Here is a 14,726-nt window from a genome sequence, read left to right on the forward strand (position 1 = left end):
CATTGATTTTTCTGTTTTTAATTTCATTGATTTTCTTCTACTCTAATTTTCATCATTCCACTCCTTCTGCTTGCTTGTATTAAATACACCAATTTAAAACTTCAGGAATAACAAGTGATTTGTTTCATAAAGAAAGATTTGAAACCTTAGACACATAGAAATGCTTACGATATTGCAAGTAGCAGTCATTTCGACTAGTTAACCAGAAGGAAATTTGGTGTGCTGAAACCAAACGTTTTTTTTTGTGCCGGGCTTTTATTGATTTTGAAAGTATCAAGTCTAGTTTGTAGGAAGCTGTTTATTGCATGAGCAGTTTATTTTTTTAATTTTTTAATATATAGAATGCCGATTTCACTAAATCCCACAAGTTTTTTTTTTTTCAAGCTTAAAGGAAAGTATGTATTAACCAGCACATACACTATCCTCTTTGTGCTTTGTCTCTGGTAATCCTTATAAGAGCACCACGAGTTAGATACTGTTTTATGCCCTTTTTATGGAAATAGAATCTTAGAGTATACATTTAAGTAGCTCTCCCAGGTATAACCAGTTGGAAAAGTGACGAAACCTAGGTCTCTCAGATTCCAGAGATTGCACACACAAATACTATATCACACTGCTTACTGCTGTGAGTTCAGCAGAGAATTCCTTGTTTAACGTAGAAATAACAAAACTGATAGTATCCAGGATAATTGGCAACAGTTCACAAACCCTTTTTTACCCCCATTTTGGTGATTTTAAGTGGGGTCATCTGTCCACTAAATTAATCAGATCTTAGGCTGGTCACACTTCTGAAATTGTACACCAAATTTGTATGTAAAGGTACTTTCCCAGGGAAAAATATTTAATCAAATTATCAAAAGAGGGTTAGGCCCACTACCCAGCATTCCCTGGATGATAAGAGAATGCCATGGAGCCTACACCCTTCCAGTGGGAAGAATAGTGTCGATTTCTTTGTCATTTATGTTCTAGTTTTTAATCAGAGTGTTCTGGTCACACACACATAGTTAAGTATGAGGAGTATCTGCAGATGCTGGTTCCTCCACTTCAAACGAGTCAGCCAACTCCAGCTGAAGAACTTTATACTTTGAACTATGTGTTTATAAATGATGGCCAGGTAGGATAACTAGGACAGTGTATGTGCTCATTAATACGTACTTCTCCTTTAAGCCTAAAAAAATGAACTTGTGGAATTCATTGAAAATGACATTATAAATATTAAAGTTTTAATATTTAGAATTATAGATTTTTAGTTGGGATGTTGGTATAAGGAAGGTCAGCCAATTCTTCAACTGTGATGGAAGCATAAGGGAGTCATTTAACCTAGTGGTGTGAACCTACAGGAAGTAGTGATGGTGGACTGATGGATAAAGGGAGATGATTCTAGATCACCGAACATGATATAGATTCTAGACATGAGATTCTAAACTCTGTTTGATACCAAGGCGCATATTGCTAAGACAGTCTGTGATCATGTACTCTCAAGAGGATCATATATTTCAGCTGTGTAGTGCCAATTTATGTGCCAGTTATGTTCCAGTTATAAATCAAAATGTTCTGGTAACACACATAGTTAGTCCTAAGGACTATCTGCAGATGCAGGCTTCTCCACTTCGAATGAGTCAACTAACTCCACCTGAAGAACTTCATACTGTTGCTTATGTGTTTACAAATGGTGGGCCGGTAAGATAAATCTATTTCTGCCCTAATTGTGACATTCTTGGTATAATTATTTTCTCATTGGAAACATGACTATAAACTATATGTGTTAATTCTCTTGATTTAAAAGATACAATATGATACAGGAAAACTTATGTGAACATAAAATGGGAACTTTTTGATCCAAGAGTGGATTGATTGTACCAGGAACTGATGTTTTTAAATTAAATTAAATTTTATTTTATTGTTTCTTTTTTTTTTTTTCTTTGAGATGGAATTTCGCTCTTGTTACCCAGACTGGAGTGAAATAGCACGATCTCAGCTCATCACAACCTCCCCCTCCCAGGTTCAAGTGATTCTCCTGCCTCAGCCTCTGAGTAGCTGGGATTACAGGCATGCGCCACCACACCCGGCTAATTTTTTGTATTTTTAGTAGAGACAGGGTTTCTCCATGTTGGTCAGGTTGGTCTCGAACTCCTGACCTCAGGTGATCCACCCACCTCGCCTCCCCTGGGATTACAGGCACAAGCCATTGGGCCTGGCCAAACTGATGTTTTTAATTATCACATTGAATGGTCATAGTTGTTCTGCGGATGTGTATTACTATCTACTGTTTAATAAGAAATCAAGGCTGACAGTGGTCAAAAGGCTTGCCCCACGTGACACATGATAGGAGATACAGCCAAGGTTTGAACGCATATCTTTCTCACTCCAGAGTCTATATTCTTTCCCACTCCCCACAATAACTACTTTAGTATCAAGATTGCATTCTACAGTCTCTGTTTCTGTTATCCAAGTCACTAGTGCTCTGTCTAAAACAATGACTTAAGTATTTCTCGTGGAATATGAAGCACTAGGTGATGTTGCCATGATTGGATTGTCCTAATGGAGATCTTAATGTGTTGTATATGAGAGAGACATACTAACTTCACCATTAAAACATGAAGACAAAGGGAATTGCATCTGCACTCGTGGAAAAGACCGTTGGTATAAGGACGCAAATAGACAATAATTTCTTCTGTAACAAAACCAGACTAAAATAATTCTCCCACATTCCCAAAACTCCTCAATTAATTAGGCTTTTCCTTAATTTTCTGTGCCTTTATTTTCTCTTTTTTAACAATAGACATAAGAATCACACCTCACTCATAGAGATTGGTCAAGGATTGAGTTAATACATGTAAAGCATTTAGAACAGTACCTGGAGGGTAGTAAATGTTCAGTAAAAATGTTTTCACATATTCTCCACTCCACTTTTACAGGAAATGAAAATGGTTTGGAAAATTTTTAATCAAAATTATATATTTCAGTATAATTTTCATTAAATTATACTGAAATATATAATTTCATTAAATATGCAGGAGCATACTCTTTCTTTTTTCAACTTTTAAGTCCTGGGGTATGTGCAGGATATGCAGGTTTGTAACATAGGTAAACGTGTGGCATGGTGGTTTGCTGCACTTATGAACCGATCACCTTGGTATTAAGCCCAGCACCCAGTAGCTATTTTTCCTGATGCACTCCGTCCCCCCACTCCTCCCCCGACAGGCCCCAGTGTGTGTTGCCCTGCCCGACGTGTCCATGTGTTCTCATCATTCAGCTCCCGCTTGTAAGTAAGAACATGCGCTGTTTGGTTTTTTTTTTTTCTTGCGTTAGTTTGCTGACGATAATGGCTTCTAGCTCCATCCATATTTCTGCAAAGGACATGATCTCATTCCTTTTTATGGCTGCATAGTATTCTGTCGTGTATATGTACTACATTTTCTTTATCCAGTTTATGATTGATGGGCATTTGGATTGATTCCACATCTTTGCTATTGTGGATAGTGCTGCAATGAACATACTTGTGCATGTATCTTAATAATAGAATGATTTTTATTTCTCCTGGTATATACCCAGTAATAGGATTACTGGATCAAATGATATTTCTGCCTCTAAATCTTTCAGGAATCACCACACTGTCATCCACATAGTTGAAGTAATTTACACTCCCACCAACAGTATAAAAGCAGTCCTTTTCCTCCACAACTTTGCCAGCATCTGTAGTTTTTTGACGTTTTAGTAATCGCCGTTCTGACCGGCATGAGATGTTATCTCATTGTGGTTTCGAGTTGCATTTCTCTAATGATCAGTGATGTTGCGCTTTTTTTCACATGTTGTTGCCCGCGTAAATATTTTCTTTGAGACGTGTCTGTTCATGTCGTTTGCCCACTTTTTAATGTGGTTGTTTGGTTTTCTTTTGTAAATTAGTTTAAGTTTCTTGTAGACTCTGGATAGTAGACCTTTGTCAGATGGACAGATTGCAAAAGTTTTCTCCCATTCTGTAGGCTATTCACTCTGATGATAGTTCATTTTGCTATGCATATGCTCTTTAGTTTAATTAGATCCCATTTGTCAATTTTTGCTTTTGTTGCCATGGCTTTTGGTGCTTTTGTCACGAAATCTTTGCCCGTGCCTATGTCCTGAATAATATTGCCTATATTTTTTTCTAGGGTTTTATAGTTTGGGGTTTTACTTTAAGTCTTTAATCCATCTTGAGTAAATTTTTGTATAAGGTGTAAGGAAGGGGCCCAGTTTCAATTTTTGCATACAGCTAGCCAGTTCTCCCAGCATCATTAATTAAACAGGGAATCCTGTCTACATTGCTTGTTTTTGTCAGGTTTGTCAAAGATCAGATGATTATCACTGTGTGATCTTATTTCTGAGTTCTCTATTCTGTTCCATTGGTCCATGTATCTGTTTTTCTACCAGTACCATGCTGTTTTGGTTACTGTAGCCCCATAGTATAGTTCGAAGTTACGTAGCATGATGCCTCCAGCTTTGTTCTTATTGCTTAGGATTGTCTTAGCTATTCTGGCTCTTTTTTCGTTCCATATGAATTTTTAAAAAGCTCCTTCTAACTTGGTGAAGAATGTCATTGATAGTTTAATGGGAATAGCATTGAATCTCTAAATTGCTTTGGGCAATATGGCCATTTTCACAATATTGATTCTTCCTATCCATGAGCGTGGAATGTTTGTCCATTTGCTTGTTTACTCTCTGATTCCTTGAGCAGTGGTTTATAGTTCTCTCTGAAGAGGTCCTTCACTTCCCTTGTTAGCCATATTCCTAGGTACTTTATTCTTTTTATAGGAATTGTGAATGGGAGTTCATTCATGATTTGTCTCTCTGCTTGCCTGTTTTTGGTGTAGAGGAATGCTAGCAATTTTTGCACATGAATTTTGTATCCTGAGACTTTGCTGGAGTTGCTTATCAGCTTAAGAAGCTTTTGGGCTGAGACAATGGGATTTTCTAGATATAGGGTCATGTCATTTGCAAACAAAGGTAATTTGACTTCCTGTCCCCCTTTTTGAAACCCTTTATTTCTTTGTCTTGCCTGATTGTCCTGGACAGAGCGTGCAATACTATATTGAATAGGAGAGGTGAGGGAGGGCATCCTTGTTTTGTGCCAGTTTCAACGGGAATGCTTCCAGGTTTTTCCCATTCAGTATGACATTGACTGTGGGTTTGTCATATATGGCTCTTATTATATTGAGGGATGTTCCTTCAATACCTGGTTTATTGAGAGCTTTTTATATAAGGGGATGTTGAGTTTTATCAAAGATCTTTTCTGCATCTATTGAGATAAACATGTGGTTTTTGCCTTTAGTTCTGTTTATGTGATGAATTACATTCATTGATTTGCCTATTTTGAAACTACCTTGCATCCCGGGTATGAAGCCAACTTGCTCATGGGGGATAAGCTTTTTGATGTGCTGTTGGATTCAGTTTTCCAGTATTTTATTGAGGATTTTGCATCAATGTTCACGAGGAATACTGGCCTGAAGTTTTTATTTGTTGTATCTCTGCCAGGTTTTGGTATCAGGGCGATGCTGGTCTCATAAAATGAGTTAGGTAGGAGTCCTTTCTTTTTAATTTTTTGGCATAGTTTCAGTAGTAATATTACCAGCTCTTCTTGGTACCTCTGGTATCAGGGGCATATTCTTCGGTTATCCTTTGATGAAAACAGCTTTTAGTTAACATACTATACCCTTCAATTTCATGTTTTATCTACCACTGACCTTGCAAAGCATGCCCTACCCCTACCTGACTCCAAGATCAACATATTGGAATCTCCATAAGGTTGGAGGTGGGAAAATTTACCTTTTCAAACTATCCTACCCTTCACTATCTTTATGTATTATCTAATAAAGTATTAATCAGTATTTGCTAATACATAACTTTAAAGCACTAAAAGAGGCCAGGTGCGGTGGCTCACACCTGTAATCCCAGCACTTTGGGAGGCTGAGGCGGGAGGATCACGAGGTCAGGACGTGGAGACCATCCTGGCTAACATGGTGAAACCCCGTCTCTACTAAAAATACAAAATATTAGCCGGGCGTGGTGGTGGGCACCTGTAGTGAGCCGAGATCGCGCCACTGCAATCCAGCCTGGGCGACAGAGCGAGACTCTGTCTCAAAAAAAAGAAAGGCAGTAAAAGATAAAATAAGGTATTTATTTTTTCTTTCCTCCCCTAACAAGTGCTGAGACAAAATGATGTGTACTTCATGACAGAGAGAACCATATGTTTATTCCTTTGTATGATGAAAGCCACTCATTCCTCAAGCATTCTGATTTATCATGACTGGACCATGTTTGACTTTGGATAACACCTTGTATTTTACCTTCCCTTGTTTCACTGAGACCAGATTAAAATTAGCTTGCCTTTTCTAAGAGCATTGTGTGTGTTCGGTGATGAGAAATCTTTGACTTATGACTAAAACTTACATTAATGATATAAATGCATAGCTGTGTATGCATATGAAGGCTGTGACTTTGCAATGGTTGGATTTGTCTTTAATGGAATATGTTCACTGATGTTTTTCAGCAAATAAGGAGTGATGAAGTAAATCCAGTTGCAAAAGGGCATCGAAGCAAAAAGAAACATTCCAGAAAATCCAAGAGACACTCTTCATCTAAGAGAAGGAAGAGTATGTCCCTGTGGTTAGACAAACAGGAAGGTGAGGGGGAATCCAATTTTTGGGCCTCAACCATGTCAAAGGACATTTGTATTCATGTCCTTGAGGGATCAACAGATATGAGCACATTTACAAGTGGAAGGGCAAGGTTCTAATTAGGTGCAACAATTTGGAGTTGCTGCAAGCGTTAGATGAATGAAGGAGGTTCCTGAGGCAGAAGGAGATGGTGGGCTCAACAAGAGTTTGGGTCTACACTTTCTGCCTGTCCTCACATTCCGCTCTAACCCAATGCAGTCTGGCTTCTTAATGTACTCCAGTGAAACTACTATCATCAAGGTCACCAGTGTTTGCTGCATTTTGGCATTAATGTCTCAGCAGCATGCAACACAGTTGTTTACTTCCTCCTGCACGGAAAGCTTCTTGGGTCCCCAGACACCTGGATTTGTTACCCTGTTACTAGAGACTCATTTTCCTTCTCTTTTTTGTTTTTCTCCTCTGCCTTCCCACCTCTAAATACTTCAGATATTTAGCATGATCCTAGGCTCTCTTCCCTTCAATGTACTATATCCTTAGGTGATGCCATGCTGTCTTAGAATTTTAAATGATTCACACTAAAAGAACTCTCACCATTATACTTCTACACTACAACTTGTTCCTGAAATCCAGACTCAAATACAACTACTCGCATGGTATCTCTACTGGGTGTCTAATAGGCATCTAAAATTCAACTGGCCCTACATGTTCAAATTTCTGACCTCCCTCTCTCCAAAAATACTCTACTTTTAGTCTTCACGATTTCAGTTAAAGATACTGTCCATTAGGTGAAACATCCACAAAAGTGTAACAACCAGCTGTTCACAGGTATAGGGGACTGAGGAGTGCTGGTTTTTAGAGTTTGCAGCTATCCATAGTGCAAGTAACCCCACCATGGCCTAGTTCAAGCTGTCAACATAAGATCACTGAACCAGATTCAGGAAGAGTTGGCAGCACTCGGCTCTCATAGTCAGTTCCCTAACATCTCCTGAACACCCCTGGTGTACTTTCACTTAGTAGTTCACGTCAAAATACTTAAAGTCACTTATGAGTTATCTTATGATTCTTTTATTACTCTCTCATTTCCCATCTCTTAGCAAGTCCAGCAGTTAATGCCCAGTATAAATTCTGCCTCCAACCATTTCTGTCTATCCCTCCAATGCACACTGCCATGATCTCTCTCCAAGCTAGTAGAATACCTTCTTAGTTCTGTTTTTCTAATCTTCACTCATCTATCACATACTCTCTAACCCTGTGGCTAGATAATTATGTCAGTGTGTAGATCACATCACGCCATGTCCCTCCTGAAAACCCATCCTCAACTCTCCTAAGCACTCAGAACAGACCCTGAACTGGCTTTGGTCTGCAAGCCTCTCTGCACGGCCTGGCCTCTATCACCCTCTCCTAACACAGGTCCCATCCATTTCCTCCTGGCTCTCTCTGCCTCTGTCCTTCAGCTCTGTAGTGCCCGGTCCATCCCCACTCCATCCCCTACCTTTGGCCTCACCGCAACCTGGAACTCTCCCTCTGCCTCTACACAGGAAGCTCTGCTTCTTCTCCAAGCCCTGCCCAACGGCACCTCTTCAGAAGGCACTGTCAAACCAGCAGTCTCCCCTGAGGCTCCCTCTGCTGCTGTCTCCCATAGGCCTGTGGACTGCTTCCCCAACACCAGCCCAGTGCTGCTTGCTTCATTTGCTCATTGTGCATGTACTGTCTGACTGCCCCATGAGGATGTGAGCTCCACAAGGGCAGGCAACGTTACTCTCTGGGCTGTTTACTGCTGATCCCCAGCTCCTGGCATGCTGCCTACCACAGATGATGAATAAATGAAAGGGGTGTCAGACCTGGAGTGAAAAGAAAGTCACTTTTTCTAGACAAAAGGGAAGGATCTGTAGAATCATATAAAAACACAGATGTGTGATGATTGAGTGGAGATAAGAGTGCTCAACTCCAATAGCCACCTCTATTTTCTCAGAATATTTGAAGTAGAAAGGAGGCAAGTTAAGGAGGGTCACTTAGTCTGGCTTCCTGCTGCACACAGCATGGTATTTATAGGTGAACTATACAATTAATATCAAGTGAGAATTGTAAAGGGCAGAAAGATGATACAAAATGATGAATACAAAAACCTGTGAATGTTTATTCTGCTGTCATACTTCTTTACTGCGTGTATTCATTACGCCAAGAGGTAAAAAGGTAGTTTTATTTTATTATCTGACCTGATCTCTGTTCGCAAGATCTGAGATTTCCACGTGGTAAATCTGTTTCATGAAATAAATAATTCCCTAGAAACTGATGAATACATAGCTGTCCCTCTGGGGGAGGATGGGACAAAACACACCTATCTTGCAGCTCAACCTCTTCATTTGGTTTCCAGATGCTAGCGTCACTCACAATGTCCATGAAGAGAAGATAAAAAATGGCCAACCAGCACCCGGTAATGTCGCGACAACAGTTCCACCAGCGTTTATTAATATGGCAACAGTTGATATTTCAATACATGAGTACCAGGGACCGGTGTAAGTTTGCTCACTTGTTATACTGTCCTACGAGGATTCTACTATGCACCATATATGCATAGTGTCATGAAGGAAGAAGGTAATTTTGTTGTATTATCTTTTCTGGCCTCAATTTTAGGGTTCTCAGATTGCAGATTGCTAACTGGTGTATCCTCTTTCTTTATGAGATGATTTCCTAGATACTGAGCATCAGGGGGGTATGCCTGTGCAGCTGACATAATGCACTTACCTCACAGCTCAACCACCTCATTTGGTTTCCAGATGCTGCAGTCACTCACAACATCCGTGAAGAGAAGATAAATAACAGTCAACCAGCACCTGATAATGCCTTGCCGACTGCTCCACCATGGCTTGGTAATATGGCAGCAGCTGGAGTTTCATCCACGAGCACGAGGGATCTGTGTATGTCTGCTTATTATTTGGACTTGTCCTACTTGGTTTCCATAAGCAGGCATATTTTCATGAATGGTGGTAGGTGGTTTTGTAGTATATTCTTTCCTAGCCTCAATTTGAGGGGTATCAGATGGCCACCCGGCATATCCTTCCCTGCTTTTTTAGATAATTTCCTAGAAACTGGGCATCAGACAGATAGGCCTGTGGACTGACATAATGCGCTTACCTTACAGCTCAACCTCTTCACTTGGTTTCCGCGTGCTACCGTCAATCCTAATGTCCATGAAGAGAGGAAGGAAAATGGTCAACTGTAAACGGATAACATCTTGTCAAATGTTCTATCAGGGCTGATTAATATGGCAGAAGCTGGTATTCCAGCGATGAGTACCAGGGATCTGTGCATGTTTGTTTATTAGTTGTAGTGTCCTCCTTGGCTTCCATATGCAAGCGTAGTGTCATGAAGGGAAGAAGGTTGTTTTGTTGAATTATTTTTCCTGGCCCCAAATTTAGGGGCCTCAGATCATTACATGATATATTTTCCTGCTTTATTGGATAATTTCCTGGAAACTGAGCATCAGTGGGATATACCTGTGAGGTTTTCATAATGCACTTACCTCACAGCTTAACCTGTTCCATTGGTTTCCAGATGTTACCATCACTCACAATGTCCGTGAAGAGAGGATGGAAAACTATCAACCCCAAACTGATAATGTCTTGTCAACTGTTCCACCACAGCTGGGTCATATGGCTGCAGCTCCATCCACGAGTATCAGGGATCTGTGTACGTCTGCTAATTAGTTGTACTGTCATAGTTGTTTTCAATAAGCATGCATATTTTCGTGAAGGGTAGAAGTCAGTTTTGTTGTATATTCTTTCCTATGCTCAATTTGAGAGGTCTCAGATGGTCACCTGGCATGTCCTCCCCTGCTTTTCTTGATAATTTCCTAGAAACTGAGCATCAGAGGGATATACCTGTGGGGCTGATAATGCGCTTACCTTACAGCTCAACCTCTTCGTTTGGTTTCCAGATTGTACTGAGGGGAAGAAGGTGATATTGTTGTATATTCTTTACTAGTCTCAATTTGATGGGTCTCAGATGGCCACCTGGCATATCCTCCCTCCTTACTTAGATAATTTCCTAGAAACTGAGCATCAGAAAGATATACATGAGGGGTTACCATAATACACGTACCTCACAGCTCAACCTCTTCATTTGGTTTCCAGATGCTACAGTCACCTTCAGTGTCCCTGAAGAGAAGATGGAAAATGGCCAACCCCAATCTGATAATGTCTTATCAACTGCTCCAACAGGGCTTATTATATGGCAGGAGCTGTTATTCCAGCCATGAGTACCAATGATCTGGGTATGTTCACTTATAAATTGGATTGTCCCACTTGGTTTCCATATGCATGCATAGTGTCATGAAAAGGAGATGGAGGTTTTGTTGTATTATCTTTCGTGCGCTCAATTTGAGGGATGTCACATCACCAACTGTGATGTCCTCCGGCTTTATGCAGTAATTTCTTAGAAGCTGAGCATCACAAGGATATACCTGTGGGGTTGACATAATGCACTTCCTCACAGCTCACTCTCTTCATTTGTTTTCCAATGAAGTCACTCACAATTTCCATGAAGAGAAGATGGAAAATGACCAACCCCAACCTAATAACGTGTTGTCAACTGTTCAACCAGTGGTTATTACTTGGCAGCAGCTGGTATTCTGGGCATGAGTACCAGGGATCAGTGTATGTTTGTTTACTAGTTGTAGTGTCCTACTTGGTTTCTATATTCATGCATATTGTCATCAAGGGAAGAAGGTGGTATTGTCATATTATGTTTTCTGGCCTCAATTTGAGGGTTCTCAGAGGGCTCCCTAGTATATCCTAGTTCTTTATGAGATAAATTCCTAGATACTGAGCATCAGAGGGGTATCCCTGTGGGATTGACATACTGCACTTACCTCAGAGCTCATCCACTATGTTTGTTTTCCAGATGCTAGCGTCACTCACAATGTCCGTGAAGAGGAGATAAGTAACAGCCAACCAGTCCTGATAACGTCTTGTCAACTCTTATTAATTTGGCAGGAGCTGGTATTCCACCCCTGAGTGCCAGGGATCAGTGTATGTTTGTTTACTAGTTGTACTATCCTACTTCGTTTCCATATGCATGCAGTGTCATAAATGGAAGAATGTAGTTTTATTGTATTGTCTTTCATGAGCTGAATTTGTGGGGGTCTCAGATCACCACCTGGTGTATCCTCCTGCTTTATGTGATAATTTCCTAGAAACTGAGCCTCAGAGGTGTATACCTGTCGGGTTGGCAAAATGCACTTACCTTACAACTCGACCTCTTCATTTGGTTTTCAGTTGCCACCGTCAATCACGATGTCCACGGAGAAAGGATGCAAAATGGCCAACTGCAACAGGATAATGTCTTGTCAAATGTTCTGTCTGGGCTTATTAATATGGCAGGAACTGGTATTCCTGCAGTGAGTAACCGGGATCTGTGTAGGTATGTTTTTTTCTTGCACTGTCCTTCTTGGTTTCCATATGCATGCATAGTGTCATGAAGGGAAGAAGATTGTTTTGTGAATTATCTTTCCTGACCTCAACTTGAGGGGCCTCAGATCATCATATGATGTATTATCCTGCTTTATGGGATAATTTTCTAGAAACTGATCATCAGTGGGATATACCAGTGGGACTGACATAATGCACTTACATCACAGCTTGACCTCTTCCTTTTGTTTCCAGATGCTACCATCACACACAATGTCCATGAAGAGGCGACGGAAAATGGCCAATGCCAAACTGATAATGTTGAGTCAACTGTTCCACCGCAGCTTGTTCATATGGCAGCAGCTGGTATTCCATCCATGAGTAGCAGGGATCTCTGTATGTCTATTAATTAGTTGTACTGTCACACTTGATTTCCATATGCATACATATTTTCATGAAGGGTAGAAGGTGGTTTTGTAGTATTCTTTCCTAGCCTCCATTTGAGGGATCTCAGTTGGCCACCTGGCATAGCCTCCCCTGCTTTCTTAGATAACTTCCTAGAAACTGAACATCAGAGGTATATACCTGTAGGGCTGACAAAATGCACTTACCTCACAGCTCAACCTCTTCATGTGGTTTTCAGATTTTACCATCACTCACAATGTCTGTGGAGAAAAGACAAAAAATGACCAAACAGCACCTGATACATTCTTGTCAACTGTTACATCAGGGCTTATGAATTTCGCAGGAGCTGGCATTCCACCCAAGAGTACCAGGGATCAGCGCATGTTTGTTTAGTAGTTGTACTGTCCTACTTGGTTTCCATACACATGCAGTGTCATGCAGGGAAGATGGTGGTTTTGTCATATTATATTTTCTAGCCTAAATTTGAGGGGTCTCAGATCACCACCTGTATTATGGAACAATTTCTTAAAAACTGAGTCTCAGAGGGATATATATACCTGTGGCGTTGACATAATGCAGTTACCTCACAGCTCGACCTATTCCTTTGGCTTTCAGATGCTACCGTCACTCAAAGTGTCCATGAAGAGAGGATGGAAAATAACCAACCATTACCTAATAACGTCTTGTCAACTCTTCTACCGGACTTACTTATTTGGCAACAGCTGGTATTCCAGCCATGAGTACCAGGGATCAGCGTATGTTTGCTTATTCAGTTGTACTGTCCTACTTGGTTTTCTCAGATTGCTAACTGGTATATCCTCCTTCTTTATGAGATAATTCCCTAGACACTGAGCATCAGAGAGGTATGCCTCTTTGGTTGATATAATGCACTTACCTCACAGCTCAACCACTTCATTTGGTTTCCAGATGTTGCAGTCATTCACAACATCTGTGAAGAGAAGATAAATAACGATCAACCAGCCCCTGATAACGTCTCATCAACTGCTCCACCATGGCTTGGTAATATGGCAGCAGCTAGAATTTCATCCACGAGTACTAGGGATCTGTGTATGTCTGCTTATTAGTTGTACTGGCCTACTTGGTTTCTCTAAGCAGGCATATTTTCATGAATGGTAGAAGGTAATTTTGTTGTATATTCTTTCCTAGCCTCAATTTGGGAGGTGTCGTTAGCCACCTGGCTTATCCTCCCCTGCTTTCTTTGATAATTTCCTAGAAATTGAGCATCAGATGGGTATATCTGTGGGGTTGACATAATGCACTTACCTCACAGCTCAACCTCTTCATTTGGTTTCCAGATGCTATCGCCAATCCCAATGTCCATGAAGAGAGGATGGAAAATAGCCAACCGCAACCAGATAACGTCTTGTCAAATGTTCTATCAGGGCTTGCTAATGTGGCAGGAGCTAGTATTCCGGCCATAAGTACCAGAGATCTGTGTATGTTCAGCTTTTAATTGAATTTTCCTACTTGGTTTCCATATGCATGCATAGTGTCATGAAGGGGAGAAGGTGGTTTTGTTGTATCATATTTCTTAAGCTCTATTTGAGATATTTCTTAAGCTCAGAATACCACCTGTCATGTCCTCTTGCTCTATGCAATAATTTCTTAGAAGCTGAGCATCAGTGGGATATACCTGTGGGTTGAAATAAGGCACTTACTTCAGGGCCGGCCCTAGATCATACTTCAGGCTATTTCCGCAGGCATTTAAGTTGGTATTATCTTATTCTCACACTTTCTTCCAATGCCATGGAGCCTTCCAAATTTATCATAATCTGGGAGTGGATGTGGGCCCTCAGTTGACTCACTTTGTATTTTTCTAGTTTGTATCTTTCCATGAGGATGCATTTTCTATTTGCATGTAGATGGTAAATTCTATTTTGTATCCACTCTACCTCTTACATCTCATAGATGCTGTAGATATCCTCTGGTTAATGGAATACCTCTTTCATTTCAGGTTTTAAAAAGTTGTCTTAATTCACCAACTCGAGAAGGCACTTAAAGAAATAGATTCCCACTGCCATCTCAGAAAAGTTAAGCACATGAGAAAAAAATAATTGTGTTAGTGCAAAGACCAAGGAAATGCTGTAGGATGGAATAGGTTCTTGCCGAAACTTCCTATAATTTTGAAGTGAAGAGAATTGCCTTCCAAAAGCTAAGAAAAAAGGAGGGAGCTTTTTATATTTAATAAATCTCTGTTAATAAAAGCCGCACTTTTGTTTGTTTGTTTGTTCTTTTGCTTGAG

The 14,726-nt window shown here is 40.4% G+C and overlaps 1 protein-coding gene across 1 annotated transcript; it reads left to right on the forward strand.

Moving 5' to 3' along the window:
* Positions 1-1,482: 1,482 nt before the first annotated feature.
* LOC117078462 (sarcoma antigen 1-like) lies at positions 1,483-13,937 on the forward strand. The gene is made up of 8 exons (XM_033202006.1): positions 1,483-1,680; positions 6,524-6,656; positions 9,428-9,520; positions 10,206-10,340; positions 11,927-12,067; positions 12,314-12,454; positions 13,391-13,531; positions 13,780-13,937. Exons 1-8 carry the CDS (start codon positions 1,594-1,596, stop codon positions 13,935-13,937), a joined length of 1,029 nt encoding a protein of 342 aa, XP_033057897.1. The 5' UTR covers positions 1,483-1,593.
* The last annotated feature ends 789 nt before the right edge of the window (positions 13,938-14,726 follow it).

Source organism: Trachypithecus francoisi, unplaced genomic scaffold (assembly GCF_009764315.1).
Source record: "Trachypithecus francoisi isolate TF-2019V2 unplaced genomic scaffold, Tfra_2.0 Lachesis_group6, whole genome shotgun sequence".
In the NCBI taxonomy this organism is placed as follows: domain Eukaryota; kingdom Metazoa; phylum Chordata; class Mammalia; order Primates; family Cercopithecidae; genus Trachypithecus; species Trachypithecus francoisi.